At 42.9% G+C, this 21576-nt stretch overlaps 2 protein-coding genes and 1 non-coding gene across 7 annotated transcripts in view; 2 read left to right on the forward strand and 1 right to left on the reverse strand.

Annotated features, from left to right (window-relative positions):
- Nucleotides 1-7606, forward strand: part of PTPN13 (protein tyrosine phosphatase non-receptor type 13) — a 213712-nt gene extending 206106 nt beyond the window's left edge. For all 5 annotated transcript variants that reach the window (XM_066387091.1, XM_066387092.1, XM_066387093.1 and 2 more), the window contains 3 exons: nt 262-477; nt 1852-1914; nt 4717-7606. In XM_066387091.1, coding sequence (XP_066243188.1) covers nt 262-477; nt 1852-1914; nt 4717-4812 — 375 coding nt within the window. In that variant the 3' untranslated portion in view covers nt 4813-7606. The remainder of the gene's footprint in view (nt 1-261; nt 478-1851; nt 1915-4716) is intronic.
- A 4956-nt stretch (nt 7607-12562) lies between these two features.
- SLC10A6 (solute carrier family 10 member 6) overlaps nt 12563-21576 on the reverse strand; it is a 33542-nt gene continuing 24528 nt past the window's right edge. The window contains exons 4-6 of the mRNA XM_066385429.1: nt 20027-20202; nt 15865-16022; nt 12563-14032 (exon numbers count right to left, since the gene is read on the reverse strand). Coding sequence (XP_066241526.1) covers nt 13818-14032; nt 15865-16022; nt 20027-20202 — 549 coding nt within the window. The 3' untranslated portion in view covers nt 12563-13817. The remainder of the gene's footprint in view (nt 14033-15864; nt 16023-20026; nt 20203-21576) is intronic.
- TRNAT-GGU (transfer RNA threonine (anticodon GGU)) lies at nt 17557-17632 on the forward strand. The gene has a single exon. It is a non-coding gene; the product is annotated as a tRNA-Thr (tRNA).

Raw genomic sequence — 21576 nt, forward strand, 5'->3', positions numbered from 1 at the left:
TCAATAAAAAAGGTTATTATCAAAATGTGTGTGTTTTTTTAGGACTTCCAAAAAGTAGTCTTACCAATATTTACAGTGTGGACCTAGCAAAGGCCCTTCCATGTGTTTGAGTTTGATGGACTCTTTTTTACTCTTTTATTTTTCATTTGATTTGATCCCATGGAAAAGCCAAAACTTACAGGGACAAAATAATATGAAGAACTAATTACATGTGAATCATATAGTATGCCTTAATATCCTTATTCTGTTGTATAATTTCAGACAGGAGAGGTGCGGCATATTTCTCATCTGAATTTCACTGCCTGGCCAGACCACGACACCCCTTCTCAGCCAGACGACTTGCTCACATTTATCTCTTACATGAGACACATTCACAAGTCAGGCCCGATCATCACACACTGCAGTGCTGGCATTGGACGCTCAGGGACCCTGATATGCATAGACGTGGTTTTAGGGTTAATCAGTCAAGACCTTGAGGTAAGTCCAAATGTAGGCTGAGCAAGCATTTGACCAGAAATAATAGTGGAATCTAATTTTTTAATAATGTATTGTGATCTTGGGGTCATTTTTAAGTTTGTATGAATGCCTTAATTTTCTAACTATATAGAATTGTATTTTTGGAAATATTCAAAACTGCATAGACTGTAATCAAAAAGAAATAATACTTGAAATTTATAATTGTTTTACTGAGTCTTTTTAACTATGTGCTCAAAAGCCCCTTATGCAGTATTGCATTTTACTCTTTTTTGTTGTTGTTGTTTTTACAGAGAGAGAGGGATTGATAGGGACAGACAGGAACGGAGAGAGATGAGAAGCATCAATCATCAGTTTTTCATTGCCATTGCGACACCTTAGTTCATTGATTGCTTTCTCATATGTGCCTTGACTGCGGGCCTCCAGCAGACCAAGTAACCCCTTACTCAAGCCAGCGACCTTGGGTCCAAGCTGGTGAGCTTTTTGCTCAAGCCAGATGAGCCTGCACTCAAGCTGACAACCTCGGGATCTTGAACCTGGGTCTTCCGCATCCCAGTCCGACGCTCTATCCACTGCGCCACCGCCTGGTCAGGCGCATTTTACTCTTTATAGCATTTAGGCTTCTATAAGATAAAGTCAATATTGTTATCATACTTTTAGGGATAGAAATATTGAAGCACAGAAGAGAGTATTTTGAAATACACAAGCTTTTACTCTTTTTTTGTTATTGTTACTTTTAGGTGGGAAATGTATATTTTCTTAAACAAGTTGATGCTAAATAGTTATCTCTAAACAATTACTACCAATTTAAAAGTTATTACTAAATAAATAAAAGCTAATGAGTATATTAAAACCTAAATTAGTATAAACGTAACTTCAAATGTTAGAATCTTGAACTATACATAATATGTAATTAAAATGTTTGTCTTTTAAAGAATTTTGCTTAGAAACAGTTCTATCTTGCAGTTCATACTCTATTATATCTACCATAATAATTTAAGTAGGACAGCACAAAGAATCTCTTTCGCCATTATTTCAAACTGTTAAATATGAGAGAAAATAAAAAGATTGGGAATTTTATTCTGAAAAGTAAAACATAGGAAAATTAGTTTTTCTTGTTTTGTTTTGTTTTTTTAATTAGAAATTAGTCCAGTTTCAGTGGGACAGGAATTTCTGTTGGGGATTATCAAATGATGGCGAAGTCAGTTCACTACTTTGCCCCTGGTGGTTTCCGCAGACCGCTAGCTAGAAGGGGAAGGAGAGCGGGGTACAGAAATCTGCGGAAGCCACTGCTCTGTGAATCTGTGGGGGTCAAAATCACCTATCCTGTTTCCCTAACGTATACACTCACTTCTTTTTTTGTTTTGTTTTGGGCAGTTTGACATCTCTGACCTAGTGCGCTGCATGAGACTACAAAGACACGGAATGGTTCAGACGGAGGTAAGTCTTGGCTTTTTCTAATGAGGACTTTCTTGAAGATTCTGGTATTTTAAAAGTTCCAGTTAAACCATTTCGCTTTTGAGGGTTCACACATTATTGCATAAATCCAAAGATTTATGGTAATGAAGGACTTTTTTTTAAGCATGAGGACTACATAAAAATGTTTTTAGGCTATCTTTTTAAAAATGTTACCTTTTGGCCCTGGCCGGTTGGCTCAGTGGTAGGGCGTCGGCCTGGCGTGCAGGAGTCCTGGGTTTGATTCCTGGCCAGGGCACACAGGAGAAGCACCCATCTGCTTCTCCACCCCTCCCCCTCTCCTTCCTCTCTGTCTCTCTCTTCCCCTCCCGCAGCCGAGGCTCCATTGGAGCAAAGTTTGCCCGGGCGCTGAGGATGGCTCTGTGGCCTCTGCCTCAGGCGCTAGAGTGGCTCTGGATGCAACAGAGCGACGCCCCAGAGGGGCAGAGCATCACCCCCTGATGGGCATGCCGGGTGGATCCCAGTCGGGCGCATGCGGGAGTCTGTCTGACTGCCTCCCCGTTTCCAGCTTCGGAAAAATGGGGAAAAAAAAATGTTACCTTTTAATTGTAAAAATGAGGACATGCAATATCTGCACTGAATAGATTACAGAGCATGGGGTGGCATGTTGGGGGCAAAAGTGGGGGGTGGTACAAAATAGTATGTAATTAGTGCCATTCCTTCCGCACATCCAACCAAAAGATAGACGGCAGCATTCTTGCTGTAGAAAGTCCGCACGAGGGAATGGCTTCAGCAGCTTTGACCAGGAGGCAGGAGGGCAGACTGGGTTGCTCCACGTGGACAAGGCACTCTTGGGAAGAGGGAATGGGTGGGTCCATTTGTCCTCTGTTTCCATCATTTTCATTTCACTCTCCTGCTATCCAGCCAGTGTCTCCCCCACTGACCTACAGCCTTGTGCCTTCCACAGGGACTGCGTTAGTGTAGTTAGCGTGTCTGCCTGCACCACGCAGCACACTAGCCTTTTTGTCTGTGTTGGTGGGAGGGGTGTGGAAGCTATTTTCATATATCTATCAGTTCACATTTCTCTACCTCTTGAGGTATATAGAAGTTAACAGTCTTTAAAATTCAACTTTGCTTACTTTCTTTTCATACACCTTTTTAATTCAAATGAAATCTCCCTCCCAAATATTAAGTGGATTTACAGTCACACTTTTTTAGGTAAAGAAAACGTAGTGACCATTATAAGCAGTTCTCTAGACCCAGGCAGTTCACTGGTTTGGCAGATACCATTTGAGTGCCTACCGTGTACCAGGTGCTCTGCCGGTGCTCGGAGCACCTCAGTGAATAAAACAAAGATTCTGCTAGAAAAACAAACATCTTCTAGGAGGGCGATGATGATAAAGGCAAATAATAGACACATTCAATAAGTAAATGACACAGGCTATTTAAAAGCGATAAGTGCTGTAGAGGGAAAGAAAGTCCAGTAGGGCACAGAGGATGAGTCATGCATGGTGTGGTCGCCATTTCAAGTAGGTGACAGTGCCGAGATTAACACTGAGAGATTTGGAGAGGGTGAAGGAAGGGGTTGTGTAGATCCCTGGGAGTAAGAGCCTTTTAGGCAGATAGTAGGACCACCTGCAAGAAGGTCCAAGGTGGGAGTGGGTCCTCCCATGTATTTAAGAAAGGTCGGGGCCATGCGGCTAAGGTGGAGAGCGAAGGGGGCGAGGCAGGTGGGAGGGGAGGTGACGTGACAGAGCCAGGGCTTTCCTCTGAGTGACACGGAGCCATGAAAGGATTGTCAGTATGCAGTGACATGATCTGACTCGCATTTTAAAGGACCACTCTGGCTGCTGTGCGAAAACGAGACCCAGTCTGGAGAGGAGGATGCAGTTAGAACAGGGAGGTCAGTTAGGTGGCCAGCAGTGGCAGCCCAGGTTGGATTAGTGGGCATATCTGGAGTAGAGAAGGGGGGTTGCTGATGGGAGTGTTTGTGGTGCGAGAGAAGGTTAAGGGTGAACCTTTGGAAAATGTGAGAAAGCTAAAAGATAGATGAGCAAGAGTAAATAAAAGGGTTACTTGTATTCCAACACTGCAGAGTTGTTAACGTTTTTGGCAACATTATCATATACTTTAGTCTAAGCAGGTGCACACAGGTGTGCGTGCTCACGCATGCGACTCTTTTCAATGTGAAAAGAGGTTTTTTTTTACTTATTGTTTTATTTTCTTCCATTTAGTATATTGTGAATTTTTTCAACTTATTTTCATTCATTAATTTCTTGTCAAATGACAAGAAAACTCAGCTGCCTGTACCATCAAGTTAACAGAGAATAATTCCACCAAAAAAAGTTAGTTTTTAAAAAAACATTGATTTCCGTATTCTACAGTTCCAAATATGTAAAGTATTTTGTGTAGCTTTTTGGGTATTAATTTCTTGATATTCCAAAACATCAAAATGAGTTCAATAAATCTAGAAGAAATTTTGTAGGAAGTTTACTTTTCCATCATAAAAGCAGATCACAAAACTAGACGCGGCCCACCAATCAGAGGCAGCTTCTGTTAGCGCTCGGGGATATTCCTGCCTTTCCGCCACCCCACCCCAAGGCTTTCCCTTCTCATTTTATCAATCTGGTGTTTGGTTTTTATCATTTTTATGACACTGCACAATTCTATGTCCTGCTTCTCACTTAAATACTTTCCATGTTTTCAAAATCACTCAACATCAGATAGTGGTGAAGCTATATTTATAAAATACTCGCATTATATATCTAAGGTCTTCTCTTTCTCCCTTCCTCTCTCTCTGCTCTCTCTCTCTCTCTCTCATCATAGGATCAATATATTTTCTGCTATCAAGTCATCCTTTATGTCCTGACACGTCTTCAAGCTGAAGAAGAACACAAAGAGCAGCCACAGCCTCTGAAATGACCTGAAAAGAACAGCCTCTGGAAACCTTTCCAGTTCTCGCCGTAACTTCCAGCAGACGCTCCTGCTGTCCATTAAAAGCACAGAGCGCAGGGCAGCAAGTCCATACAACACCACTATGCTCATTCTCCAGCTTAGAGGGGCGTTCTTCACAACGGTAAATCATGTTGAAATGCTGTATTTTTACAGCTACTTTATTTAACCTGTGAAAACTATTTTATAAAATTTAACACTAACTGAATAGTGCAGCTCTTAGGGACAATTAAGGCAGCATTTGATTATAGTGGATGTTGTTACAGGATACACTGCATCTATTTTTAATGTACCAATCTTGTTTATAGAAAAATTATTTTCCAGTATTTTAATAAAGTAGTTATTTTATAGGGGATACTTAAAACCAGTATTTAAGCTTTAAACATCGGTAGTGTTGGTATAGAAGCTAAGTAGCAAATGTTTACTTTGTCAATTTCTAATGTTTACTATATAGAATTTACTGTAATATATTGACATACTTTTTCATGAAAATGGAGTGCTCGGGTACATTTGTAACTGCATCATCTCACTTTGTAAATAAAAATACACCTTAGAACATGAACAAGGCAGAAGTATGTACAGACAAATTAAATATTTTCAGTGTGTTATTTTTTTTTAACAACATCCAGGCCCCTGAGAAGTCAGGGACTTCTGCATCCCAAATTCCCATCTCCCCATGTGGCCCGACGGCGCCAGCCACAGGGACCTGGAGCGTCGTCAGGATCCTGGTAGTTTCATCAGGGTCTGACCTGAGGGACAGGTTCTGACTGACAGCAGCTAAGAAATTTCCTCTCCCTCCTGCTGCGCCTTGTGTGGTGCCACCTTACTGCCTAATTCAGAGTCTTTTCAAGTTCTAGTGGTAAAGCTCAGAACACCTCAGATGACAAGGAGTAATGGAAGACAACATCACACTACCTCAGAGATGAGTATTTGATTTTGCCTCAAGGGAAAGAGATCAGCCTCGAGAGCATGCTTCTGATGGTCGTAACTGAGCATGTTTTACTAACTCCTCATTCTGATAGCATCCGTCCCCTCAGCATGAATGTGGATGCCTTCCCAAGACCCAGGGGACAGCTGGCTTCATCCTCATAAGATTGCCCAGTACTCAGCTAGTTAACTTGAAGTTCTGATCATCCCCAAGGGCAACAATTTGCTGAGACCGATTCCTTTGTGCCTGAGGCTACTTGAGGGTAGGAGACGGTGTCAGTGGATGTGTGAAGCCTCTGTGATGTGTTTACCTCCTCACTAGGTAGCCGGTTTGAACCCTATGTCAGAAGTGGCTTCAAATCTGGCAAAAGCAGCCACACCACCACCATATTCATTACATTCAGAGCTGTTTTTGTAACTTGGGTTGTAGTTGAAGACTTCATTTTTAAAAGGGAGGAAAAAAGATTTCTGTTGCTTTAAAAGACATTTGGAAACCTCCTATTTTGAGTGAGTTGAAATCACAAGGCCCTGTTTTCCTGTCAGAAGTACAGGAAAGTCGGCCAGCGGGGCTCCGGGAGCCCATACAGCTGGAGGCGATTATCTGCCATCTGAAGTCAGCAGACCGGAGGGGGAAGCTGAAGAAAGATCCCTCCTGGAAAGAATGTAGCTAGGAAATGGAAACTGGGAGGAAAATCGGGTCTCGGTGTACAGCCCTGGAAATTTCATTACAGTGAACAGGTCACTGCCCTCACCTGGGCCCTGGCTCCACTGGCATGGAAGGGGATGAGCCATCTGCTCCTGCCACGCCAGCTTGACCACCTGGCAAGGCCACAGAGCCAGGGTATCGAATGAATAAATACAGCTGGGCTCTTAACCCACATTAGATAACTAAACACTACAAAATATACCCCCCAACATATAATGACTCAAACGTAATCATTTCCAGTCTGACAGTTCTGGGCAGAAGAGTTCTGCAAGCCAGTGCTCCCTCAAGATTTTCAGGAACCCACACTGTCGGAGATTCTGTAATCAACACATAGCTTCCAGGGACGGCCTGGGAGTCATCTCCATTTCCCCAGCCAGACAAGAAAGAACATGGAGGGCCACTTTGGGGAGGATTGCAGGCATGGTGAGCAGGCCTAGAAGCGAAGCGCATGACTGTCCCTCATTTCATCAGCACGAACTGGTCAAGCAGGGCCTCGGTGCAGGGAAGCTGGGAGATGACTTGAGCAGCCAAGTGCTTCCCTGTGACAGGCCACTCTGCTGTAGAAGAGGAAACCCAAGTCGTGCTGGGTTTATAAAACTGAAGTGCTATGTTCTAAAAGAGTGATATCTTAGTATAAGTCCTGAGCATTGCAGGATTAGAAACATTTTGTCCACAAATCAAGACTTTGGTAGATATCATTAGTAGAGATATTTCTGAATTATCATGATCAATAGGAGAGAAATGGCTGTTGAGAAAAAAATCAGGTGTTCACATCTGTGGTTCCTGATACTCTGCTAGAGCTCTTGGTTTTAAAATGACCGATCATCAAAATGCAATGTGATGAATCCAGGAAATTAAAAAGAACAGCTCACCAAAGCTGTCCTCTGATCATAAATATCTTGACAGTAAGAGAATGTGGGCCCGTTTTATATAACTCAGAAATAATTCAAGGTACCTTATGATGGTGGGGAAAAATGTAACAAATTATGTATTAACCTGCATAATATTTTTAAGCTAATTTAAATGTTAATATATTAATTTGGAATTGCATTTGATTGCAAGTAACCAAAACTAACCAAATGGACTTACACAAATTAGAGCTTTCTTTCCTTTAAAAAACAAAAACAAAAACGGGGAGGGGGATGCATTCGGGGCAACACTAAAATCTATGTAAACACAATAAATTAAAATCAATAAAAATAAAAACAGGTTTATAAGAAGGCAGTTTCTGGGATTGATTCTGCAGTTCAAGAATGTCAACAGATACATAATTATCTGGGCCTTTCAGGGTGCGGAAATGGCTGCTGCAGTTCCAGCTATTACATCCACATTCCAGGAAGAAATGACAAGAGAAAGGTTTAATTAGGCTTTGGCCAATTGGCTCAGTGGTAGAGCATTGGTCTGGCATGTGGATGGCCTGGGTTCAATTCCCAGTCAGGCACACAGGAGAACCACCCATCTGCTTCTCCATTTCTACCCCCTCATTTCTCTCTCTCTCTCTCTCTCTCTCTCTCTCTCTCTCTCCTTCCCTCCCTCCCTTCCTCTTTTTTACCCATCCTGCACCCATGGCTCTATTAGAGCAAGTTGGCCACAGGCGCTGAGGATGGCTCTCCATGGCCTCCACCTCAGGCACTAAGAAAAGCTCAGTTGGAGCAACGAAGCAATAGCCCCAGATGGGCAGAGCATCGACCCCTAGTGGGCTTGCCAGCTGGATCCTGGTCAGGGCGCACGTGGGAGTCTGTCTCTGCCTCCCCTCCTCTCACTGAATTTTTTTTTTTTTTTTTGAAAACAAAATTTTCCAAAAATCACAAGTAAACTTCCACTCTTTATTAGCAAGAACTATGTCGCATGGCCATCTCTAGCTTCAAAAATGTTATTTTTAGCTAAGCATATTGCTGTCCTGAACAAAATGTTGCTTTTGTTAATGAAGACAAAGGAAACAATAAGCAGTAGAGGCTGGGGAGCAGCAAGCAGTGTGCCTTTCCAGTTCTGCCAGTTTCCATTTCCTTCGTAGAAGACACTGTGTCAGTGTTTAAAACCTTCCTGACCCCAGAACTGTCTGCATTTGTCACTGTTGAAAAGGAGATTCATAGAAAGTATGTGAAAGTAGTCTTCAGCTTTGCAAGTTTAGGAACAAAATTTTATCCATTTGCCCAAAAGTAGGTATATTCTCTAAAGGTCAGCAAACTCAGGACATTCCCTGATAAACCATGTTGCCAATTTTTTAGCTTAGCAGTCCCTAGCAGAATGAGCAAGCCTGGACATTCAGGTGGGGCCTCCCAGGTGGGAAAGTACACACACACACAAAGGCCGAGATGTGATTCATTCAACTGGGTGAGGCTGGATTACCCTTTCTATGCTGGGACTGACTAATTGTGACTGCAGAAGTTAAAACGGAGGACATTTACGCTCACTTCCCATGAGTTACAAGTGTTTTCACACTGCCTACATTTCAGGATGTTTAGGATTGAATGTTACACACACATTTATTTATTTATTTATTTTTTTGAGAGAGAGAGAGAGAGAGAGAGAGAGAGAGGAAGTAAGTCCAGAGGGACTGCCACTTGTCCAAGGTTGCCCAAATAACAGAACTGGGATTCAATCCCAAATCTGCCTGTCTTCAACCCATAACTCCAGAGACATTCCAGCTCTTTAAGTAAAAGACAAGAAGTAGCCCCAGCAAAGCCTATATTGTTTCCACGTGCTGCCCCCACTGCCCATCTGGCTCTTTTCCAGACGTAGAGCTACTCATTCCACTGAACCTTGTTTCTCTGGCCCACTTCTGAGTTTCATATAAGCCCTGGCTTTTGTGAACTCAATTATTTAGGTCAGTTAGAATACAGTTTATTCAGATAGAGCTTTGTAATGCCAGTGGTTAAGGCCAGGCAGGTGAATATTGGATTCTGGCAGAAAAACTGCAGAGCCGGAAAGGGTTGGGTCATTCCGTTTAATAAAGTCTCAGGACGGTGGACAAGGACATAGGCAGAGGAAACCACTTCTCAGGCAAACAAACAGCAAAATGGCCCCTCACAGTGGTGGGCAGGCAATCCGCACATCCACAATCCGCCATCTCTCCCAAGCGCAAGCACCCATAGCCTTATATAGGCCGTACACACGTGCCGCTGCTACGCACCCACACACCAAAGTGCTTGCAGCTGGTAACCCCATGAGCAAGCCTAACACAGCTGCCCCACGTTCCACCCCTTTAGGATTGCTTGCCTCACAATAGGTACATTACTCACATTACAAAAAATGACAATTATAAAGGTATCTTTCACAATGTCTCCTTGAGCACTCTGCCTAGGGAGTTAACTGGAGGCCCACCTCCAATTCCCCACCCCATGGTGCCAACAGGGCCACCCATCTTAGGTGGGGGCCTGTACAGTCCAGGGCTATGTCCATGGAAACCAAAGATGTCCTTGGTGCATCTCTGCAACTGGGTGAGAGCAGCTTCCCGGTGCAGGAGGGCGTCCACCGGAACTGCCTCCCCAATCAAGGTCTCTCACGCTGTCCAAAGGTGACATGTCCATCCAACAAGGGAGCCAGTGTCCCCTCTGGTTGCAGTCCAAGTGTCCGTCCACAGTAGACGCCCAGCTGTCTGTGCAAATCACCAAGGTAAAGGTCCATTACAGGCAACTAGGTTCACACAGGGCCTCAGGCCTCCCCTTTCATCCCTGTTGTCATGGCAGCTCTGAAGACGCTGCCCCAAGGAGGAACATGTGGCAACAGTTGCCAACCTCTTCACCTCTGCTCCAGAGAGCATGATGCCATCCACCCCTATGTCCCACAAATGCAGCAAGCTGACCAGGGGCTCAGCAGGTACTCTTTGCTGCTGGGTTTTTACCTTCTGGATGACCACTGGCCAAGCTCTGAGTGTGTGGATGGCAGCTTCAGCCCGAGTCTCTTCATCCTCAGAAGAGGAGCTGGAAACACCTGTTCCCAGCGACTCAGAGCCACTCCGCCGGCACAGCTCCATCTTCAGCGCCTGCGGCTGCTGGCTCTCGGCCTGCTGAAGCTGAACCTGCAGTTATTCCTCCAACAACTGCCGCTGCCAATGTTCAACTTCCAGGGCAAACTGCAACTCACGAACCCGTTCAACCTCCTTCTCCAGCGCTTGCTCCAGTGCAAGCCTTTGGTCCGCAACTCACCCTGGAGCTCTCGACCTCGGGCTGCCTCTAGCACAGAGCTCTCGGTTTCCTCTTACAGGGCTGTAGAAGACAGCCATGGGGACCCATAACAACAGCCAGTCCTCTACCCCACCCCTCAAGGGTGACTGTGGCTCCATATCCATCTGCTTCGAACCCGGCCAACTACACTGGATGTAATGCCGGTGGCTGAGGCCATGCGGGTTCACACTGGATTCGGGCAGAAAAACTGAAGAGCCAGAAAGTGTTGGGCCCTTCCTTTTCATCAAGTCTCACAATGGCGGACAAGCACACAGGCAGGGGAAAACTGCTTCTCAGGCAAATAAACAGCAAGAATGGACCCTCATAGTAGCGGGCAGGCAATCCGCCATCTGCAAATCCCCTTGAGTACAAGCACCCATAGCCTTACCTAGACCATACACATGAGGCGCTGCTACGCACCCACACACCAATCAGGCGAAGTGCTTACAGCTGGTAACCCCGCGAGCAAGCCTAACACAGCTGCCCCACAAGCTTTTTTGTAGGTACATTCTTCATTCTAAAGTTAACATATGGCCTCCTGGACAACTTGACTGTTTCCAATTCTTCTCAGTGACACATTTACAGACTGTCTGGAGCTGGCAGCCTTCTGACATGATTACTTTTCAACCCTTATATTGATAGGTGTTGTTTCTGTCTGAAGGAATAGCTTTTGGTAGACCTGTGCCCAGAGTGTCCTGACTATGGTAAAGGCTCACCATGCTGACCATGTTTAATTCTTTTAGAATGGAGTGTTGGATTTTTACCATTTTATAGTAGGTTCCTCTGTAGAAAAAACAATTTAGAAAGTCTTTTTTTTGTGTGTGTGTAGTCTTTAAAAGTCATGGTAAGGCTCATTTTTCAACCTGGGAATCTCTGTTAATGCACAACTCTGCCATGTTCACGGTGGCAATCTATTCCCCACTCGATTACTTGTTACTGCTGCCAGTGCTCTGTGCTCGTACACGACACAGACCAGCTTCTCAATACACTCACGTTTACCAAGCAGCACCTGAGAATTGGTCACAAGTCTGTGTAGTTCTTTTCCATATAATTACACTGTGACAGCTAATGGGGTTCTTTCTGTACTACCACAAAGGAGTGCTTAATTGTTGTGAAAATATCATAATAATCATTGTCATTTTATTAACCCACAAGTTCTTTGGGAATACTCAACAAAATAACATTTTAAAGATTCATCTCAGATAATACACTTTCTTACACATTTCAAAACTTATATAATAGACAGAAAAAATAAAATAAAACCACATGGAATCCCAACAAAACTCATTATATCAGAAATCAGTGATAAATGTGCTATTTCAAATCAGTAAAGAGATGGATGATTCAATATGTAATGTTGGGGCAATTAACCCTAAAAGTTAGGTTGTTAATATACCATACAGAAAAATAAATTCAAAATGAAATAAAACGTACATATTTAGTCCATACAATTAAGGGAAAAGTATATGGGAAATATATTTAATGTAGCAATAGAGAAAGAGGCTGGGTTCGATAATGCCAGGCAGTACATAGCAGCTAGTAAACACATTGCATAAACCCCCAAAAAAACTCCTTGAAAGGGGCCAAATACATTCTTAAAAAGGAATCCTTTCACAATTCGCAATCTACATAAATATATAAACATTCTAACACTGGACAGGTATTAAGGTCAAAAACATTTCTTAAAAGAATAATACAGCTGAATGTGTAAAAAAATATAAAACTCCTGTACAGCAAAAGGCATTATACAAAAACAGAGGATAAAAGAATTGGTAAAATGTTGACAAAACAGGACAATGGGTCACTCTTCATAACGTTAAAATATGATAGAAAAGCAGGCACAGGACATGCAAAGACAATTGGTCATGAAAAATACTTTAGTTGTAACTTTTAAAATGCAATTTTAAGTGAGAGTTTGAAAAAAAAAAAACTGATCATCTTTCAGGGGGTGCGACTGCGGGAACCAGACCCGGGCAGGCCCTGCCATGTGCACAGTGTGGCCGGAGAGCACTCCGCCCACGTGCCCCGTGTGGCCAGAGAGCACTCCGCCCACGGGCCCCGTGCAGCGGGCCTGGCGATTCAAGGGGTCGGGAGGGAACCTGCCGAAGTACTTGCAGAGGGCACTTGCGTCTGTAGCAGCGCTGTAATGCCAGTAGGTTGAAAGCTGTCTAAACGCCCGGGAGTAAGGAATGGTTAAAAGAATGAGTCCTTCCATGCAGTGAAATATTTCTACAAAGCCACTGTTCTAAAGAATGAGGTAGGTCAACACAGACTGTCATGAAAAGATGCTTTATGACGTGTCATTGAGTGACTTAGGAAACAGTATATATGGGATAATCTCGACCTTTCTAAAATGATATAACGTGTAGAGCAGCGGTTCTCAACCTGTGGGTCGTGACTCCGGTGGGGGTCGAACAACCAAAACACAGGGGTCGCCTAAAGCAATGAGAATACATAATGCATATCAGGTATTTACATTCCGAAGCATAGAAGTAGCCACCAAAATTATTTTTTGGTTTGGGGTCACCGCAACATGAGGAACTGTATTGCGGGGTCACGGCATTAGAAAGGTTGAGAACCACTGGTGTAGAGGATATACCTGTGCCTATCGCTGGGGAGTGAAAATATGGGACACTCACCTTTTAATCTCAAGTGTCCATTAAGTTTCCCTTAGGTATGCATTACATATATAATTCAAAAAGACTTTCAAGCCCTTCAAAATTAACTATCATTTGAGAAAGCCCCCATTTTTTTTATAAGAGCTATAGATAAGCTGTATACTAACTCACCAACACTCCTGAGGACCTTCCCCAAGTCACGTGGGTTCAGACTCTGTCCCTGCCCTGAGGTATGAGATGACATCTCACCTACACAGATATCCTATTTTGGGAGATCAGAATCCACAACATGAGGACAACTTCACATAACAACAGCTACTACTCCACTGGGTGGGAAGACCAGAACACAGCAGGCAGTAAGCATGTTGGGTAAGCCCCAAAAGGACTCCCTGAAATAGGCAGAATACATTCTTAAAAAAGATTCTTATGAAAATTTGCAATCCACACAAAAAGATAAAAGTTCCCACAGGCTCTTCCAATGAGATCCACACATCAGCCCTGCACTATCTTTATTGGCTGCAGGGGAAGCTGTCATCCAGTCCGGCCAGCAAGCCCCCACTATGCACATGACGATACGTGGCTCGTAGGCTCAAGAGCTGTGTGGGGATCCACTGGCTCTGATGGTCCAGGAGTTACCGTGACGTCTTCATTCACCTCCAAGAAAGTACTTGTCTGTGTGGGAGAACTGGATTTCTTGTCATGGCAGCCTTCTACACAACCTGGGTTCTTTTTTCTGTGTTTATTCTTCAATCTCCTCTTGTACATCTTATATGCTAGGTGGTAAAACATACAAGTATTTAACAAATCACTTTATAAAGACTATAACTTGGTGACCTGGTGTACTTGTCAATACTTTCGGAGTTCATTTGCTTTGGGTCACATATGTATAAACCAATAAGAAATAAGGAGAAGGGAAAGAAAAACAAGAGGAAACTATGAAATAAAATAATTCAGTGTATCGGCCCTAACTGGGTTGTTCAGTGGATAGTGCATTGTCCAGGCACACCAAGGTCGCGGGGTCCATTCCTGGTCAGGGCACATACAAGAAGCAACCAATGAGTGCACAACTAAGTAGAACAATTAAGTGGAACAGGGAATTGATTCTTCTCTCTCTCTCTCTCTTTCCTTCCCTCCCTGCTCCCTCCTCAAATCAATGAAAAAATAATTTTAATTTTTTAATTGATTTTTTTTGAGAGAAAAACAGGAAGGGAGGAGAAAAGAGAGAAAATGAGAAGCATCAACTCATAGTTGCTTCACTTTAGTTGTTCATTGATTGTTTCTCATACACACCTTGACAGGGTAGCAGTAACTCAAGCCGAGCCAGTGACCCATTGCTGAAGCCAGCAACCTTGGGATCAAATTAATAATCCAGCTCTCAAGCCAGCAACCCCACACTCAAGCCAGCGACCTCAGGGTTTCAAACCAGAAACCTCAGCATTCCAGGTCAATGCTCTATTCACTGCACCACCATCAGTTAGGCAAATCAATGGAAAACAATTTAAATAACAATAATAATTCAGTATATCAAAATGGCCATTTCTGTCTTGAATGGACCATTTGTGGATGAGACTTAATCATCAGGTTACTGACAGCTCATCCATTTATTCATTCCGTCAGCAGCTTCTGCAGAGTGCTTCCGTGTGCAGGCGCGCCCTGCGTGCTGGGAGAGAGCTGGGATAACACGTTCCTTCCCTCAGTCTCACCATGAGAAGGAATTAAAACTTGAGTCTAAGACTAGGAGTTTTATTGTTAGGATTTCTCTATCTTGTGGGAAAATTAAACCCCAAGTATTCTTTATATTGACTTATATCAGTATATCATCAGTTATATCAGCAATCACCGAGACTGACTCAGAGCCTGTTCCCTGACAACAGTAAAAATTGACCATGGCCCAAGACTAAAATACATATGTGTGTTCATATCTGCACATCTATATATTTTTTTCATTTATCTTCTTGAATCTACAGTGATTGACCCTAAAATGATGTGTATTTTTGGCTGTATGGAGAGGTAAACATATAGGGTGGGGCAAAAGTAGGCTTACAGTTGTATATAAAACACAGAGCTTATTCTTGTATTATTTTTTATTAATTATTGTATTTTCCACACAAACAATATAAACCTACTTTTGCTCCACCCTCTATATATGTAAATGCATATATACATATATAAATAATTTCAACATTTCTATATATATTATATTTCATAATTTAAAAACATGTCAACCATTCAGCACAATTCTTAGTCACAAAAACACTGTGGAATAATGACATTTAGCTCTTGATGAAACATCATAAATGTCAGTTTTGCAATAAGTGATTGCTCCTGGAGACCAATCAATTCCTGAGATCTAAGTTCTGACAGTGCACTTTTTTTGGTGAATCATATTTCTTTATATCCATAAGCTCAGTTTCCCATGTTTTTTTTATATTTTTCTGTGAAACTTATACTTTGTAGCAAAGGATCTTTTTATACACTTTACTTTTCCCAAAAATGTCAGGCTAAAGATGTATCACAAGGGCAGCACATGCATGTTTGGATTGAAAAGTGAGTAACTTGGGAAAACAATTTTCAATCAAGTGTACCCCATGGGGGCTCCACCCACCTGCAACAATGAGAACACCATCCAACAGCTGGAAGAGCCCATAAGCCAATGGGAAGCTAAGCATCTGGACCAACTGCTCAGCAGTGAAAGATAACTGGAGCATGGTGATGCACAGCTGAATATTCTGAGCTCCAGTTTCTAAGGAAATTGTCCTGCACCTATAATAAAAATTTTTGTCAAGAATTGTATACTAGCAATAAGGACTATTCTTAAATATTCTCTTATAAATAGGAATAAATGTAAAACTTAGGCCACTAAAAATGTTCACTCATTCAGTAATTACTTGCTGAGTGGCTATTCTGTAGGTGGGCTCCTGAGAGGCACTTGGGAGTAGGGCCCTGTGATTCCTGACCTAAGAATCTTCTTGAAAAGTCCAGGTATACACCCAGGAAAAGTTCAGTAACACAGAAGCAGATTAAGGTTGGTTGAGGCCCCTGGTGCAGAAGAAAATATTGGGCCCCTTAAGAAAAGAGAGAGACTGGGAAAATAAAAATACACATTAACCATATTTTTAAATAAGTAAAAAAAAAAAATTATGTACTATTACTGTTAAAATTGCACATACGAAACCAAACTTGGTGTCATTAGAAAAAAGTGTAAAGTTGGGGTTTTGCGGGGCCCTTCAGAAGTCGGGGCCCAGGGCACGTGCCCGGTGCGTCCACTGTTAAATCCGCCTCTGCAGTAACACCACCTGACAAATCGGGCAGGTACTATAGAAATTTTGGAAAAGAGAGTCAAGGGCTAGAGAAAGCTTCACAGAGCAGGAGTGGGGTTAAAAGATGGAAAAAGGGGAAGAGGCATTTAATGTGAGACAATGATTGAAATTAAAGCTCAAGGGACAGGTGTTAGCTTGGCCTCTTAGGAAGCATTGCACCTGCTGTAAGCCCATCTGTGGAGAGCAGAGGCTTGGAAGAAGTGAAAAGGGAAAGTTGAGTTAAGAGACATGAAAGAGTCAACTAAAAACCACTTAAAAATAAACACAAAAACTTTAAATAAAAACCAAATGTCTAAAATGGGTTCTTTGCCTGACAAGGCGGTGACGCAGTGGGTAGAGCGTCGGACTGGGATGCAGAGGACCCAGGTTCGAGACCCCAAGGTCACCAGCTTGAGCGCGGACTCATCTGGTTTGAGCAAAGCTCACAAGCTTGGACCCAAGGTTGCTGGCTCGAGCAAGGGGTCACTCGGTCTGCTGAAGGCCCACGGTCAAGGCACATATGAGAAAGCAATCAATGAACAACTAAGGTGTAACAATGAGCAACAAAAAACTAATGATTGATGCTTCTCATCTCTTTGTTCCTGTCTGTCTGTCCCTGTCTATTCTCTCTCCGACTCTTTCTCTGTCTCTGTTAAAAAAAAAAAAATTAAAATGGGTTCTTTGGTGAGGGATTTAGTTATAAGTTTTTTTCTACTTTCTTATATTTATTGGTTTTCTAATTATAAAAAACTAAAATAAACCTCACTGGAAAAAGAAAAAGTAGGCCCTGGCCAGACAGCTCAGTGGAGCACCATCCTCATACACCAAGGTTGAGGGTTCAATCCCTCATCAGGGCACATACAAGAATCAACCAATCACTAATGAATGGAACAACAAATTGATGTTTCTCTATCTCTATCTTTCTCTCTCTCTCCCTCCACTCCCTCTTCTCTCTAAAAAAACGGGGGGGAGGAAAGGAAAAAAAAAAGGCAGGAGGGGCCCTGGCCGATTGGCTCAGTGGTAGAGCGTCGGCCTGGTGTGCGGAAGTCCCGGGTTCAATTCCCGGCCAGGGCACAAAGGAGAGGTGCCCATCTGCTTCTCCACCCCTCCCCCTCTCCTTCCTCTCTGTCTCTCTCTTCCCCTCCCGCAGCCTAGGCTCCATTGGAGCAAAAGATGGCCCGGGCGCTGGGGATGGCTCCTTGGCCTCTGCCCCAGGCGCTAGAGTGGCTCTGGTCGCGACAGAGTGACGCCCCGGAGGGCCATAGCATCGCCCCCTGGTGGGCAGAGCATCGCCCCCTGGTGGGCGTGACGGGTGGATCCCGGTGGGGCACATGCAGGAGTCTGTCTGACTGCCTCCCCATTTCCAGCTTCAGAAAAATACAAAAAAAAAAAAAAACCAGGAGGAAGAAAAAGGAAGACATGGGCAGGACCTTGGGGACTAGGTTAAACAGTTTCATTTGGCTTCAATTTACAAAGAGAGTTCTTCAAGTTTTATAGATGCAAGGAAGAGAAGAGGGTGTTTCAGAAGATAAACCAGCATCTATGTAGGCTGGATTGGAATGTGGGTGTGTAATGTGGGAGTGATAATGTCGTCACTGGTGCAGGACAAGTTCTACCGCTCTTATTTTATTTCTATTTACCCTATTGTTTGCTATGCTTTTTCCAGACTACCCTAACTTCTTTCAGGGCCCTGTCAGAAACTTGATACACGTATGCTACAAGCTAGACCTCACACCTGGACTACTCACTGGCCAAAGACAGTATCTCAGTTCTGATCTTTCTTAAGCCATCAGGTGTGTAAAGAACAAAACTGTTAACTATACGTTGCTATAGAATACTTGCTCTCCAAATCCTGTTATATTTCAACCACTCACACGGTCTATATTCCTCCTAACTTTGGAAACAAACCCAGGTCCAGATCCTAACTCTACCACATTCTCTGAAATGACTTCTCTGAAGGGTTTGCTAATCTGCAAAATGAGGGAACTGATCATATCTGTCTCTCAGGCTTGTAGTAAGTAAACAAGATGCACTTGGTGGAACCTCACCCAGTTCTCGGTAAAATCTGAAATGTACCCAAGTGAACTGGAAACAGCATAAAGCCAGTTAAATTTTTCCCAAAATCCACCTTTGGGATTCAACTACATAGTTTATTTTTCTTCAGTAATTCTTCTCTGATTTCTTTTTTAAGTGAAAAGAGGGGAAATAGTGAGACAGGCTCTCTCATTTGCCCTGACTGGGATCCACCTCTAGGACTTCAGCACCCGGGGCCAACTCTCAAACCAATTGAACCACTGGCTGTGGGAGGAGAAGAGGGAGAGAAGGGCGAGGGAGACAGAAGCAAGTTGTTTCTCTTGTGTGCCCTGACCGGGAGTCAAACCTAAGACACCTATACACCAGACTGAAGCTCTATCCACTGAGCCAGCGGGCTAGGGCCCTTCTCTGATTTTAAAAGTAGTACATACTCAATGAAAAACTTTAAAAATATACCAAATATATTAAGCAACTAAAATTAGTCTTAATTCACTACTCAAACACTATTAGCATATGGTATATTTCTTCCAGTATTTTTCCATGCATAAAACTCTTTTTCTTCCTTCTACAAGATAGGAATCAAAGTGCATACTGTTTTCTGATCTTTTCTTTTTTAACTCAAATGTATCCTTTAAGTATTTTTAAAAGCCTTAAAATTCATACATCATAATCCATCATATAGCCACATCATCAGTTAAACGCTTCCATATTGTTAGATATTTAAATTGTTTCTATTCTGCATATTTATGGATAACACTGCAATGAACTTCCTTGCACATCGATATTTGTGCACTTATCTGACAGCTTCAAGAGAGTCCTAGAAGTAAAATCACTGAGTTAGCTATAAATATTTAAAAGGTTATTGATATAACTGGTATTTTAGAGAGTTTATGCCAATTTGTTACCTCCAACAGTACATAATAGTGTTCATCTCATCTGGTCCAATAACACAAAATATTACCACTTATATTTTACAGCATTTATAAATTATATTCCCCAAGTTGTAGTAATAATACTTAAGATAATTTCTCAAGCTTGCTTTTTCTTTTCTTGCCCTGGCAGCCCTTTTTTAAAAATTAGCACAAATGTCTATGCTTTCTCTCATGAACTTGTTCATGCCCTAGAATGATCTCTGTATTTAGAGAAACCACCTCACCCTTCCTACATAACTACTAGAATATGAAGAGAAAGGTGTCCACACCCCAATCCTAATTTCACAGATTACAACTTCCATCAATTTGGCCTTTGCTTTCATATACAGAACGAATGACTATGATCTTTCCCCCCCTCTTCATGATGAGCTGTCCTATTCCATCCACCTTGTAAATCAAAACTCTTTGTATCTCCAGACACAGCCAGGAAGCAAAGCTTACCAATGGCCATGTGTTTTAAATCTATCCCTTTCAAAAATGTCTATGGATAATGTAACTGTACCTCTGCCAAGAGTGGTGGGTAAGAAGTGCCAGCAGGAAGCCTGTGACATGGCCAATCGAAGGAAAGATGAAACTGATGGTCAGTAGGGTGAGATCTGGATTCCAAGATTCTTTCGCCAGCACCACACCAGCAACTGTGACCACCAAAAGGAGGACCCCACCAACAATGGCCCCAATCTAAAGCAAACCAATAAAATAAGTACACATAAACATCATGGTCTTTATGTTCTATGATGCAAAGTTCATCACCACTCTAAAAAGCTTGGAACTTAGAAATTTTAGAACAAAGAGAGGAGACCACCAAATCAAACCTGAGGTCCAACGTGGTCAGGTGACTTGGCTAAGCTAGAAACTGGTAAGGCTCAACACAAATCTAAGTCTTCTTGTTTTGTTTTGCTTTTTTTGTATTTTCCTGCAGTGAGAAGCAGGGAAGCAGAGAGACAAACTTCCACATGTGACCCACCAGGATCCATTCGGCATACCCACTAGGGGGTGATGCTCTGCCCTTCTGGGGCGGTGCTCTGTTGCAACCAGAGCCATTCTAGCACCTGAGGTGGAGGCCATGGAGCTATCCTCAGCGCCCTGGTTAACTTTGCTCTAATGGAGCCTTGGCTGCAGGAGGGGAAGAGAGAAAGAGAAAGGAGAGGGGGAAGGGTGGAGAAGAGGATGGGCACTTCTCCTGTGTGCCCTGGCTGGGAATTGAACCCGGGACATCCACACACTGGGCTGATACTCTACCACTGAGTCAACCAGCCAGGACTAGTCTTCTTGTTTTATGACCAGTATCATTTCCCTTCAAGTAGAGGATTTAGCCAGAAGTTACAATGTGTCTATAAAGTCATGGTGTACTTTTGACCGGTCACAGGAAAGCAACAAATGATGATAGAAATGTGAAATCTGCACCAAATAAAAGAAAAACTCTCCCAGTTTCATACCTATTCAGTGCAGTTCGATGTGGGCTCATGCACAGATTTTTTAGGGCTCCATAGATAGCTATCCCGTATAGCCTCTACAGACTCATCACTGACTGATGGCCTACCAGAACAGGTTTCTCCACCAAACTGCCAATTTCCTTCAACTGCTTATCCCACATAGGAGTAATGTTATTCCTATGTGGTGGCACTTCGTTATAAACATGCCGATATTCACATTACCCTTTGGTCATGGATTCGAATTTAGCGAGCCGCAGAACACACTGAACTTTCCTCTGTACCATCCACATCTCGACTGGCACGGCCGTGGGCTGCTCCGCTGTATACACGGTGTTATGTCATCATCTGCGCATGCGCACATGCTGCCACATCATCCTACAGAAACTGGGAGGGTTTTCCTTTTATTTGGTGCAGATTTCACATTTCTATCATCTTTTGTTGCTTTCCTGTGACTGGTCAAAAGTGCACCATGACTTTACAACACACTGTAGTTAGTCATGGGTCATAGTTTTCATGGATAATACATATTAGTAAAACATGTAAGTAAAACCTTACAATAAGCATCCAACTCCCCTGTACAAACCTCTTAGACATGACTTGGTAACCTCTTGTCTGAGAT

The sequence above is a fragment of the Saccopteryx leptura genome, chromosome 5 (genome assembly GCF_036850995.1).
Source record: "Saccopteryx leptura isolate mSacLep1 chromosome 5, mSacLep1_pri_phased_curated, whole genome shotgun sequence".
NCBI lineage: Eukaryota > Metazoa > Chordata > Mammalia > Chiroptera > Emballonuridae > Saccopteryx > Saccopteryx leptura.